The following is a 13247-nucleotide window of genomic DNA, read 5'->3' as shown; positions in this document are numbered from 1 at the left end:
TACAAATATGCATTTACGGGCACTGTGCAGCTTTAGGTGATAAAGACACTTTTAGCTACAATATACATATATTCATTTAATATGGTAATAGATTGCTTGTTTATACACATTTACAAAAAAATAAAATTGAAAATACAATAAATCCATACACTCAAGCTCAAGGCCGATTGGCACCAACAAAAAGTGCCTGACATCCGACCGTGTGTGTATGTGTCTCCTTGCCGACATTTTTTAAATCCCCGACGCTTTCTCTTAACTATACACTCAACCAGCCAACAATCAATCCTTCCCTTTTATCCATTCATCGACAATGAGGTAAAGCATCCATCCATCCATCCATCCACGTATCCATGCGAGTATCGATTTGTTAACACTTCATCTATTATATAGCAAAGTCAGTGCTGCTGCCGTCAGAGAAATCGTTCAAGCCATCCAAGCTGGTTCTCAAGAAAAGCCCAGAAAGTTTGTTGAAACCGTCGAATTGCAAATCGGTTTGAAGAACTACGATCCTCAACGTGATAAGCGTTTCTCTGGTACCATCAAGCTCCCTCACGTCGCTCGTCCTCGTATGACCGTCTGTGTTCTCGGTGATGCTTTCCACTGTGACCAAGCCAAGGGTGCCGGTATGGAATTCCAATCTGTCGATGACTTGAAGAAGCTCAACAAGAACAAGAAGCTCATCAAGAAGCTCGCCAAGAAGTACGATGCTTTCCTTGCTTCTGAAGCTTTGATCAAGCAAATTCCTCGTCTTCTCGGTCCCGGTCTCCACAAGGTCGGTAAGTTCCCTACTCCCGTCTCTCACAACGACTCCTTGGTTGACAAGGCCAACGAAATCCGTGCCACCATCAAGTTCCAACTTAAGAAGGTTCTCTGTCTTGGTGTTGCTGTCGGTCACCTCGATATGACTGAAGACCAATTGGTTGGTAACATTATGTTGTCCGTCAACTTCCTCGTCTCCTTGTTGAAGAAGCACTGGCAAAACGTCAAGTCCTTGTACTTGAAGTCCACCATGGGTAAGCCTCACCGTTTGTTCTAAGCGGCTTTTCTAGCAACCACTTGTATCATTTAAAATAAAATAACTGCTTGTTCGACTAATATGTGTCCACTACAACGATATATATAGAGAGAGAAAAGAGGGTAGTGTTATACAGTACACGATTCTGTTGAAGATGGTATAAATGTAAATGCTTTTATTATTATCATGAGTCTATGAATGAATGAATTATTATAATATGATTACAAGAGAGGGATCTATAAATATATGGTACACCCAAAGAAGAGATTATGAAATTGTATCGGTGAATCCACGAATCTTTTGACATTCAGCCTTCAAGTTATCAGCGCGAGACGTGTTCCATTCACCAGTAGCAATGAATTGTCTTGCATACCGAAGACACAGCTCTTCTCTGAAGTGTGCATATAACTTCCTATTAAATAAACGCTAATAAAGATGTTAGTTTAAGAAAAGAAAGGGGAGGATCTATTGTCATCTACCTCTTTTCTGCGAGTAGATTCAGGATATGTATGCGATTGATGAATGAGGAAATGATCAGATAATACATAATAATTAATGCCAGAGAGATAAATCTCATATAAGCAAGCTGCCTTGTTAGAGCCGTAACCGATAAAGCGTTCATCGCACCAGGGAGACCCTTGACGTTTAAAGATAACATAGGGCTCATATGAGTGATGATAGTTGACCACTTTATACATGGGAGTAGACGCATCATACCACTTGACGTAATCAGTTGCACCGTGACCCAATTGCCATGCACGGTGAAACATGTCGAGTTTATCTGCAGTAACTTGATCGATAAGATCCTGCTTTGTTCTTGGAAACGTTTTATGATCCATACCATCTTCAAGATCAATATATTCAAAGGCTGGCACCACAAAGGCAGTAAGACCATCGTCAAGCATGTTGAGCCATTCAGGATGTTGAAGAATATCTTGTCGGAAGTTTGTGCAGGGAAAGAAGTCAATGTCGAGCATCATGACATAGTCCGTACGAGCATATAGTTTAGCTACGTTTCTCCACATGTTGAATTGTCGGTCGTACTGATCAGCAATCAAGTGAATGTCGACATATCGTTGCATGTCTTCATTTTCAATGTATACATTAAGCAGTTGTTGCAGAACTAATTCCTTTTCGCCTTTATCGCTTTCATTAATATGAATTGCTGCTGAAATGGGACCTATATATTAAAAAATGAGTAAATGATTGAAATGAGGTCAACAGAGCATACCTTTATAATGGGAAGCAAGTCGGCTCAAAACAGGCAATCGGTCACTGGTGACGATAGTAGAAATTGTAATATCTTTTAGATTGGTTATCTGAGTGGCTTTAACATAATAAGGCAGAATTTTGCTATTGTTGGAACGCATCGTTCCGGAAAACATTTTAGATTGTATCACGTTATCAACTGTCACAAGGGATGAGTGATACAGACTATGCCATGATGACATAAAAAACATACCTTTTGACTTTTCATAAGAGACAGGTCTTTGATGGAGAGGCTTTTCGATGACAATACTTCTTCGGGTAGATCTGGTGGCAGATGAAGGAGATGAAGCTGATTGTTGATACAATTGGTTGGCAGTGTAAGTTAGGGATAGTAGAGCATAAATAATAAGCAAATATTTAAATCCTCTTATAATTGATTTTTGTAAATCAGCCTTCATCTTTTTTTTTAAAAGTGAAAGAAAGACAAAACTAAAGTCAAGGGCTATTTTAAACATCTTTAAGCGGACTTTTATGGGTTAAAAAGGGTATCTGTGTGTTGGTGTAACAAAGTACCTTTAAAAATAATCTCTCTGGTTTAATTTTAGAACTGGTTTCAGGCTCACAATTAAAACAATAAAAAGGGCATCTCATCTATCTTTTTATATATAATTTGTGTATTAACATGACTGCAAAATAAATGACTCTACTACGTCGTCCTTGTTTCCATCAATCCATCGTCTCTACACGAGATGACATTATCACTTGGGTCAATTTAGCCGCTTGGCAGAAACAATAGTCACTTTTGGAGACTTTTGATTCTAAAAAAAGAAGCTGTAGAACTTTTTGTTCAAATAACACTGCCTGAAAGCGAGAGGATATACAATTAGCATTTCTTTGAGGAGGGACCAAGGTTCATTATGTAAATCCAGAAAGTAGGCAGCACTTGATGAAGGTATTCATCGTAGAGATATCACTTGCACCTACTCTTTTTTTGTATGAAAGTGTGGACTTCATTTAGCAAAAAAATTTTAATAATTATAGTTTTATAGTGGAAGATAACTTCCGTTCAAAAGGCAGAGAAGATAGGAATCCGCCATGTTCCAATTCGAAACTGTGGACGACTGCAGTTGTATACCATGAAGCGTCATCGAACACGCACCGCCAGTGGTGTTTCCAGATTGTGACAATACCTACGCCAAAGAAACAAAGAACGTCCGTATCGACTATGTTGCACCTACTTTATTGTTTAAAAGTAAGTTGCAGATGCTGTAGGTCACATGATTAAATCCAAACGCCTTGAACAGGAGTAAAGCTTGGCCTAGTGTAGATGCGTAAACAACCAAAACAGATAGGAAATTTCTTTTACGATTATTTCACTCATTCACAAACATGAACAATTAGGAAGTATTAATCCAACTTTATTTATTCATCCAGATTCAATTGTTGTCGAATAAAAAGAAACTCTTTATTTAACCAACGGTTAAGGGAAGAGATACCTCAGGTTTAACCCTTCGTATAACAGATAAGATTACATTGTGTGTAAGGGATGCCATGTTCCTATTTAAAGAATGCCCTTTATATTACAATTAGCATAACCAAGCAGTAGTCTGTTGCTGGCAGCAAACACGCTTTGAGATATTTCAGGCTGTATATACACACAATGACATATCTCTGTTTCTCTTTCTGATTGTTTCTTTATCGAACAAGAGTCTAGAAATGTCTTGTTAAATACCCAGGCTTATGTTGTTGGTTTAAAGTTGAGATATACAAGATCAGCAAATAGCCTGTAATAGGCGTCGTTTTTTGTCAAATAAGATCCAGCGACTTTTGGACTATTGCTTTAAAAAATCACGTTGAAGAGCTCAAAGTATGGTTTTTATTGCATTCTTATTTTGTCATTTCAATAGCACGCTGTTACTTTGGAATAATAAACCATTGCAAACAATGACTTGATATATAATGAGCTTGGCCTTTTGACAAGATTAACTCGCTCCATAAGATAACCATTTAGTTCTTTATTTCAAAACATACGATAGATAACAAAATACGTTTTGAAAAGTTATTGGATACAAAAATCACCTATTTATATGCATAATAGCAATAACGAAGCTATTGGTATAGAAACGAATGCAGTTGGTCAGAGAGTATTACAACTAAACCTTCCATCATGGTAGAGTAGATGTTTCCTCAGCGGCATAATATGATTAGTTCATGTATATAGCAAAACAATAACATTTTCAAAAACTACTGCTAAGCATAATGATGACATATGAAAAAGGTACCATCATAACAAAAAGAGACAGGGAGCTGTCCTGATACAGCCTCGAGTGCTGATTGGTAACATAAAAAGTGGCAGATGTCACACAGCTAAAGGATGCATATGTGTGCCCCAGAAATACAAGGTGCGCTAAGCAGCGGTCATTTTCTATTTGAAACATTAGGTTAGAGAGCATCTCTCATTTTTTTAGGATTTAAACAGCTGACGTCTGTAAGACCAACCTTGAATGACAGGGTAATCATGAGAGCAACACCCTTTCTTCATGACTAACTGCATACAAGACCAACTTGATGATCCTCAAAAAATGAGTCAATGAGAGTTTATCCGGTACCAACAAACATAATGTATAGGTTAGTACATGACGACTAAAAAAGGAAAGCGCTCTAAACAATAAAAGAAATCGAGAGAAAGATATAAGGATGTAGATCTTTTAGCCTCTTGAGATGCATGAACGGAATATGAGAAACATCTTTTTTTTATTCCCATGACTTGAATCACATACTTTATGGTTGCTGCTGCAGCTCATATTCATCCGGAGCTGTGTTTTATGCTAGCCTCCCTTTAATAATGAGTTATAAAACCCTTTATTAAAGCAACAAACAGATAAAGAATGACAGAGAGACTAAATTATATACATGCATCATGTTGCAAAAGAGCATTTTTCATAAAAAGTCGTTTCGAAAACAAAGAAAAACAAGCATCTTGTATCACTTTCGGGGTATTTTTCTCGAACAGAAACTAAAAAACAAAGAATGAGTAAATAAAGAAATCTGCAGCATGGTCACTAGGATACTAACTCGCTCTCTCTTTTAATAGCTATAAATCCAAGTAAAAAGACTCTTTATTGATGATTGATTCTCTCTCTTTTTCAACTTTTAAACCTAAAACACACTATTTAAAGGAATGATCGACATTTGAAATAAAGAAAAAAAGATCGACGGTTAATCTTTGGATAAATCAAAAAAAAAAATCTTTTTAAGCCCCCCCCCTCCCCACTCTTCTCTCTTTCTCTCTTTCTCCTTTCTTTCTTTTTTCATCTTTTTTAAAAAATGTCTGCTATCTTTTCACCACCACCTTCACCTCCAAGCTATAAAAGACATCGTAGGAGTGATAGTTTCTTACTTGTACAAGAAATAATAAAAGAACAAGAAAAACAAAACTTGAAATCCAATCTGATACGCTACAGTTGTCCAGCCGCAGTCAATAAAGAGAATGACAGTAAGGATGTTATACCACGTAAAAGCAAGTCAAATCATTCTGTCACGTTTACAAATGAACCGCCAACAGTGTTTCATTATATATAAGGGTAAGTCCTTTATTGAAGTGTTTCCAAGTAATCACGAAATAAATCTTCTCTTTCAAGCTTAGATTCAATCGCATGGTATCTTTCATCTTTCTCAAGTATCTTCTTTGCATCTCTCCAACGTATTCCTGGTCGAATTTCCTTTGTCTCCCGTAATAACATCATGTATCCTCCTACTGGGTCCTTCTTCTTTTTACTCAAATGATGTTTCACATAATCCTTAAAAAGTGCCTCTCTTTCTCTTGTACTCGGAATCACTTTAAATCTGGGGTCGTCTTTACATTTACGTCGAAAATCATCAAAATACATCTTTTCTGTCACCTTGGATTCAAGCAATTCTCTAAACTCTTCTTCTGGTTTCTATGATACCTATTAGTCACCTCTGTATACCCCTTCTTCTTTTTTTTTTCTTATTTTACCTTTTTATTCCTTTGTTCATTCTTTAATTTTTCACCTAATTCATGACAATATTTATTAAAGAGCGTCTTTTGCTTATTATTGGGTACGACTATATATATACATGTTAGCCTCCTTTTTGTATCTTAGAGCTAAACTTACGCTCAAATCTTGGATCACTCATTAGCTTTGGATATTCTGTACTATAAACCGCAAAGGGTGAAATATTCCTTTCTTTCAATAATTCATAGAATTGTCTAATCCTTTCTTCCTCTGATATCTCATTCACTTTCTCTTGCTTTATTTCTTTTGGTTGCTCTTCCGGTTGTTCCTCGGTTTGTTCTTCCGGTTCCTCCTCCATCTGTTCTAGTTGCCACATAATATCTTCTTCTGTCATCCTATCAAACAACGTTATAAATACCAGCCTTTCCTTACTCTCTCTTTCTAGTTAATCTTACTCTGTTGGTTCAGCCTTGCCTTCTTCTTTCTTCTCTTCATTCACCTCTTCTTCCTCTTTTTCTTCTTGCTCCATCTTTATCTTTTTTGTCTCTTCTTCTTCCTTTTGCTCTTGTTCTAGTTTACGCTTTTTAGATTCTTCTTCTTTTTGCTCTTTTTCTTCTTTCTCTAATCTCTCCAATTCCTTCATTGGTTCCTCTAATTCCTTTGGCATTTCCCAGACGGATGTCTTGGTTTCTCGATCGTAATAGAATTCATATCCATCATGTGTCAAAACAAATAACCAATGAGTGCCTGGAATCTTTTTTCTTTTTATTACTGTTAGTTCCTGTTTGCTTCCTTTCTCTTTTTTCTTACTTGATCTGCTTCTTTTTTTTCTCTTTTGGTTGTTCTTGTTGCTGTGATTGAGGTGAAACAGCTTGAACAGGAAATGTCCATGTACTTTGCCTTGTCAAAGTATTATACCAATAAGGCTGGCCAGTAGGTGCTTTATACTCTACCCAGCCTGCTGGAAGCACCGGCGTGTAGAAATTAGGATTATAGTACGCGGATTGGTTCATGGGCTCAAAAAAAAAAAGAAAAAGGAAAATTCAGCTTGTTCCAGCTTTGAGCAGCTTTGTGACTTTATCTGTTCAGCTCAAAAAAAAGCCTATATCCCAACAAGATAGAACGAAATGAGCAAAGCTAAACAGTGGCGCTTATTTAAATTATATTGGTGCCTCTCTCTCTCTTGAACAGAATAGTTATTATGGATGTAGTACAGAATGCGATTGTCACATCGCGTGGTGTAGATGAATGGTATCACACCCAACATCATTGTCTTTCTAACTGATAATCCAATCACCGGAAATAAGCAGTCTTTATTTATTTGATACTAGATTATTAAGCATGAAATCCATGGTTGAGGTGGCTGATATGAATAAAGGAGAAAAAGGTGAACGAGACGTTTAACATTGGTTGTCCCTGAATACATTTGACTGCTTAGGAGCAAAGTAGTTCAATTGTCGTAGGTATGATATCAGTTGTAGATCACATTGCTCGCTCAGCCTTACGGAAGGAATATGAATTTATTTTAAGTGAACAATACAACAACATATGATGACTCAATGTCAATTCAGTGCGACAGTGGCACCCTTCTTTTTTTTTGAGAAGATGATGGCCACAGCACATCGGTGAATATATAAATAAACTCCTCTTTCTTTACTGCCACTTTATACAATATGGCTATTCAATGGGTTTATGCTAATGGATCTATATGGACCATCTTTGATAAAAACACGCAGCAGCAAATTGAAGCACTATGGTCAAAGCACACATCAGGTTGGATACAAAGTAGCTCATTCAGAGGGCCCGTGTTTGTAGATACAACCCAAATGGTTCTTATAGCTGATGGATATTCCTGTGCTATTGCTCGAAGAACGACGTAGTAGATGCCGTATAGAAAGAATAAAATGGAAATGTAGATAGATATATATATATATATGCATGCGCTTCAATTGAACGCAACTTTGCTGTAAAATCACTCTTTAAGCTTTTTATATTCTTATATAAATAAACACAATGTTCTTTTTTGAGCTGAATACGCTTGAATAGAACCCTGCTGTGCCACAATCTCATGATGATGATATTATCTTGAACTGTGTACCAAATTACATTCTACTATCCTGAAATAAGAAAAACACCACAAATGCACGAGCACAACGAACCGATGGCTCATTCTCGGAGATATTCCTGCAAACTTGACCTTTAGAAATGAGACTATAGACATGAACACGATATACAACAATATTGTTTAAGCTTCATCTTTCAAGATTAACTGTAGTGCAAGTTAAATGCGTTGAATAATCCTCGTAAACCGGTTTTTCAAAATAAATTGTCAATTTATCATATCTATATAATCCTATTCATTACGAAGAACTTTTTGCTGCTCTACTTTAGTATGAAGTGAAAAAAAGAAAGTTGTAGGCTCTATTCCTTTTAAGAACGAGATGCAACAAGAGGAGAACAGCATAGCATGACGTTCAATTTAATAACAGTCTACTGGTATCAACCATCTCTATTTCTTAACCATATTAATAGGCTCATAATAACCCGTTCATTGAGGCTAAGGTGATGGCTTTCAGAATACACTTTCGTTTGAACTTGAAAGGAACGAATGATAATGTGTAATTATGCTGCGCATCTACTCTAAATAATATCGAAAGGTAGTGCGTCTGTCCCTGATTATTCAAATGATGTCATTTATAATAGAAAGTGTATGCTTGAATAACACAGTGATGCAAACGTTGAAGCTCCATTGATTCTTCCTGTTACTACCCCCGCAGACACTATAGAAAATCTTTGGCTGCGGAATTGCAGTTAATTTTTTACTGGCCTACAAGTACAAAAAATTTGTAAAATAATATAAAAGGTAAAAACGAATTGAACTGAATTATTTTCGCTGGAGAGAGTTTAGGCCTTTTACATTGTAATTCTTTTGCCAGAGTTATGAGTTGACTTACTATAAGGCAAGAGTTTAATTAAAGTTTGGGTTTAAGCAGAGTTTTAAGTAGCATGCGAGAGATACCATTATTAAAAGATTAACTGCTAAGCTTGTAAAAGTGTAAAGGTAAAAGAATAATATAAAAAACTTTTATCTTTACACTATAATCTTGTAGGGCTTGGGTTTGGGTGTGTTGTAAAAGATAATAAAAATAAAAGTTCGTGTGTTTGTAGTCTTTGCAAGGCTTGAGGTTCGTAGCAAAAGTAAAGTTATAATGAAGGTTCGATATGTGACCACCAGATCGTGTAAAGTTGATCAAACTGAGTTGTACAAAGTAAAAAGAATAATAAAGAAGATAGAAAGGTTCCTGAATCCACTTGATCGGATTGTTCAGAAGTAAATAAAGGATAAAAATAAAAAGGAAAAGGTTGTGATTCAAATCGTAAGTGATTTATTGAATGAATTGAGCTTTTGGCAAAAGTACTGCTCTTTTATACTTGTTGATAATATAAGGTTTTATCATTTTAAGTTTGCTGATGTGAGCCAAAGACTTAATAATTTTGGTCATTTGCGTTACAACACCTTTGCAAGCTTAACAATTGATGCTTTAATAATGATTTCTCTCTCGTATACCACTCAAATCTCTAAACGCAAAATTTAGTTAAACTCTTGCCTTACGATTTCGTTTGACTGCTACTGATGAATCAACCTTAGTTGATAAACCAACTAATGACAGGTAAACAATAGCAATAATCCCTAAGTACACACCAGAAATTTCCAAAAATGGAAAATGAAATGCCGTGAGCAGGAATCGAACCTGCGTCGAGGCGGCCACAACGCCACGTACTGCCACTATACTATCACGGCTGATCACGAAAACTCTGATTTTTCAAATTTTATGACATAAATAAATCACATGGTAATCACGTGATAATGTGACATGTAGTTTTTACTGTCACCGCTCTACCGTCGAAACTACGTCTGCTTCATAGAGAATGCTTTGTATGTATGTTTGTCACTTGGGATCATAAAAGCCTCTTTTTCACAATAACAATTATTTGTTGAATACGTTCAAAATTGAGTATGCCCTGTTTTAAGAAGCTTCTGCACTGAATAAAATAGCTTTAAATCTTTAAAAAATTCATTTTGTTTTAATTGAAATATGTATGCAAAAAGGAGAAAGAATCTTGGAATGTTATTACATGATTACAGAACGATAAAGCTTTAATTGTTTGATTTTGATTGTGGACAATAATATCTACAGTTGTATTGTTTTTGAATCTTTACTGAATTTTAAATTTATTCTAAATAGTAGCATTGAATCATAAATAATGTTTAATTCTTTCTCTTCTTGTATGTCTTTTCAGCCTCTTCTCTTTGTCTTTTACTAGCAATAGCCTGTAATTGACGTTTGCCATGGCAGTTGGGGAAATTAGACAAGTCATAGTAGTTGGGAGCAATTTCAAGCAGCCAGTGTGCCTTCACTTCAAGACAAGTTCTAATATAATTTCTTGTAGTCAAGACAAATTCATTATATAGCACCCATTCAGGCTTATGGTCTAAGCAGGATGATGGATGAAGTTGTACGATTTGGTTGTCTTTCACTGTCAAGTAATGTCCACTACGTTCAAGATGAGCAACCTGCATAAAGTATCCAGCAACAATGGCTCTTCTAATGTTGACATAGTATGATTTGTTTTCAAAGTCTGTTGATACTAAGTCCAAGTCATTCTGTTCCATTGTTCTCTTTAGTTGATTTCTAACATTATCTGCAGATTTTAGTGATCTTTGGTTTAAGAAATTTTCATAGCACCAGTTGCTGTCTTCATTATCTGTCATATACATAATTAGTAAGATATACCCAACAATTCACATTTAAACTTACTTGTCTTGTATGCATGATAAGCGTTCAATAATGTAAGATGGTCACCATCTGCGTGTGCAAATTGTGCTTTTGCTTCGTCAGCAGCTTTACGAGCATTATTAGGACGAACAAAGATCTGAGGAACAGAAAGTAATGCAGCAATGGATAATATTTCGTTGGAACAGTTATACTTAGGACTTTCGATCAGCATTTTGGCCAGTTGAGGATCCAAGGGGAAGGCTGACATGAGTTCACCAGTAGGTGTAAGTTCACCATCATCATCAAGAGCTCCCAAGTAGTTCAATAATTCGAGTGCACGCATAAGTGTTTCAGGAGCAGGAGGATCCATAAAGTCGAAGTGGACAAGATCATCAATACCAAGTTTCTTCAGTTGCAAAACAACGTTTCCTAAGTTACTTCTTAAGATTTCAGGGTATGTCTGTTCAATTAATTCTTGATTGAAGGCAGCTTCTGTGTATAATCTGAATGCTTTACCAGGTCTCGTACGACCAGCACGACCAGCACGCTGTTGGGCTGAAGCTTTAGAAATAGGTGAAACTAAAAGGGATTCGACACGGATACGTGGGTTGTATACTTTCTGCTTTGCAAATCCTGGATCAATCACATAAACGATACCATCAATAGTAAGTGATGTTTCAGCAATGTTGGTAGAAACAACAATCTTTCTACCAGGCGCGCCCCCAGGAGTACGTGGAGCAGGTGCACTTTCGAAAATGAGCTGTTGAGCACGAGGAGGCAAAGATGAATAAAGAGGTACGACCTTCAAAGGACCAGCGCCTTGGCTACGGATTAATTCATCACCTTCTGCTCTTATCTTGCTGCATGCTGTTTCAATTTCTTCTTCACCAGTCAAGAACACCAAGATATCACCTTCAGGTTCACTCAAGTGAATTTGAAGTACAGTACGAATGGCAGCTTCAAGATAATCACGTTCTGGTTCAGGTGTATAGTAAATTTCAACAGGGAAAGTTCTACCTGGAACACTCTTTTTATAATGATTAGTTCCAAACTATATCATTCTTTTTTTTTTTTTTTTTTTCAGCTTACCAATAATGGTGCGTCGTCAAAGTACTTTTGAAACTTGCCAGCATCTAATGTGGCAGACATGACAACAACCTGAAGATCCTTTCTCTTCTTGCAGACCTATAATGGTGTAAGAAATAAAGAGAAAATGCCGCTTTTGATTTATGTACCTCTTTCAAAAGACCCATCAATATATCAGTATTAAGCGTACGTTCGTGTGCTTCGTCAAGAATAACAGCAGAGTATCTACTCAGCAAAGGATCTGACATGGCTTCACGCAAAAGCATACCATCTGTCATATACTTCAAAAAGGTACTGGGGCTTGTATTATCTTCAAAACGAATACTGTAACCAACTTCTTCACCAAGCTTGACATCCATCTCATCAGCAACACGTTGAGCAACTGACATTGCAGCAACACGACGAGGTTGAGTACAGGCAATCATTTTCCCTTTAAGATGTGGAAGTTCATCGTAGGCTAAGAATTGTGGAATCCTAAACTAGATTTAGATGATTGATTTATTTTTATAGATCCAAACTTACTGTGTTGTCTTTCCTGAACCAGTTTCACCAACGAGTACAACAAACTGATTCTTATGGACCATGTCTAGGAATTCTTGACGTTGAGAATGAACAGGAAGCTTTCTTCTTCCTTCCAAGATCTTTTGATACTTTGCAGAAAAGGGTTTATTCGTAAATGGATTCAAAGTGCCATTTTCAAGTTTTTCTGCTTGTTCTGCTGTTGTCTTACGAGGCTTCAAACCCATAAAATTTGCGCCCTTGTCCTTTTTTTCAGTGTTCCAGTGAGCAAGATAAGGATTGTCACTCATTATACAAGTTGCAGAACTATTTAAAAAAAAAAAAAGATTTAAAAAGTACGGCTCCTTCAGCTTTAACCGGAATGATAATCCATTCGTCCAATAAAATTTCTTAATTTGTTCGAAGCCACAGAATATATTTTGTCTTTCTGTTCTTAAATTAACAAAGACGTCTGTTTAACAGAGTACTGAAGCATTCTACAGGACGTTTATTATTGACAAACGAATAGTAGGTTGGAAAGATGTAATGTATATGTTCAAATGAGATAGTTTACTATAATCCACTTTTATACCGCAGCAGTGTATTGCCTTGAGCTATGAGGAATATATCTGTTTAGCTGCGGCACAGTGTCAGTCAAGTGCACCCTAAAAGTAGGGAGAT

The 13247-nt window shown here is 36.4% G+C and overlaps 5 protein-coding genes and 1 non-coding gene across 6 annotated transcripts; 2 read left to right on the top strand and 4 right to left on the bottom strand.

The window, feature by feature from the left end:
- Window positions 1-258: 258 nt before the first annotated feature.
- Window positions 259-1142, top strand: RHIMIDRAFT_143459 (large subunit ribosomal protein 1). Its single transcript, XM_023605726.1, has 2 exons — window positions 259-315; window positions 391-1142. The coding sequence occupies exons 1-2, from the start codon at window positions 311-313 to the stop codon at window positions 1034-1036; spliced, it is 651 nt and encodes a 216-aa protein (XP_023466044.1). The 5' UTR covers window positions 259-310; the 3' UTR covers window positions 1037-1142.
- A 140-nt stretch (window positions 1143-1282) lies between these two features.
- RHIMIDRAFT_203411 (uncharacterized protein) lies at window positions 1283-2385 on the bottom strand (the record flags this gene model as incomplete). Its single annotated transcript, XM_023606684.1, has 3 exons — window positions 1283-1441; window positions 1495-2195; window positions 2247-2385. 3 exons carry the CDS (start codon window positions 2383-2385, stop codon window positions 1283-1285), a joined length of 999 nt encoding a protein of 332 aa, XP_023466043.1.
- A 2990-nt stretch (window positions 2386-5375) lies between these two features.
- Window positions 5376-7305, bottom strand: RHIMIDRAFT_284614 (uncharacterized protein). Its single transcript, XM_023613198.1, has 5 exons — window positions 7015-7305; window positions 6660-6965; window positions 6364-6599; window positions 6225-6313; window positions 5376-6165 (listed from the first exon to the last, which is right to left on the bottom strand). The coding sequence occupies exons 1-5, from the start codon at window positions 7215-7217 to the stop codon at window positions 5818-5820; spliced, it is 1182 nt and encodes a 393-aa protein (XP_023466042.1). The 5' UTR covers window positions 7218-7305; the 3' UTR covers window positions 5376-5817.
- Window positions 7306-7811: 506 nt separating this feature from the next.
- Window positions 7812-8151, top strand: RHIMIDRAFT_284610 (uncharacterized protein). Its single transcript, XM_023613197.1, has one exon. The coding sequence runs from the start codon at window positions 7878-7880 to the stop codon at window positions 8082-8084; it is 207 nt and encodes a 68-aa protein (XP_023466041.1). The 5' UTR covers window positions 7812-7877; the 3' UTR covers window positions 8085-8151.
- Window positions 8152-9935: 1784 nt separating this feature from the next.
- RHIMIDRAFT_t33 lies at window positions 9936-10006 on the bottom strand. The gene has a single exon. It is a non-coding gene; the product is annotated as a tRNA-His (tRNA).
- A 363-nt stretch (window positions 10007-10369) lies between these two features.
- On the bottom strand, window positions 10370-12923 carry RHIMIDRAFT_216006 (P-loop containing nucleoside triphosphate hydrolase protein). Its single transcript, XM_023607299.1, has 5 exons — window positions 12591-12923; window positions 12218-12542; window positions 12072-12167; window positions 11025-12009; window positions 10370-10971 (listed from the first exon to the last, which is right to left on the bottom strand). Exons 1-5 carry the CDS (start codon window positions 12875-12877, stop codon window positions 10475-10477), a joined length of 2190 nt encoding a protein of 729 aa, XP_023466040.1. The 5' UTR covers window positions 12878-12923; the 3' UTR covers window positions 10370-10474.
- Between the last annotated feature and the right edge of the window lie 324 nt (window positions 12924-13247).

The sequence above is a fragment of the Rhizopus microsporus genome (genome assembly GCF_002708625.1).
Source record: "Rhizopus microsporus ATCC 52813 unplaced genomic scaffold scaffold_9, whole genome shotgun sequence".
NCBI lineage: Eukaryota > Fungi > Mucoromycota > Mucoromycetes > Mucorales > Rhizopodaceae > Rhizopus > Rhizopus microsporus.
This window is presented reverse-complemented; position numbering and strand designations above follow the sequence as displayed.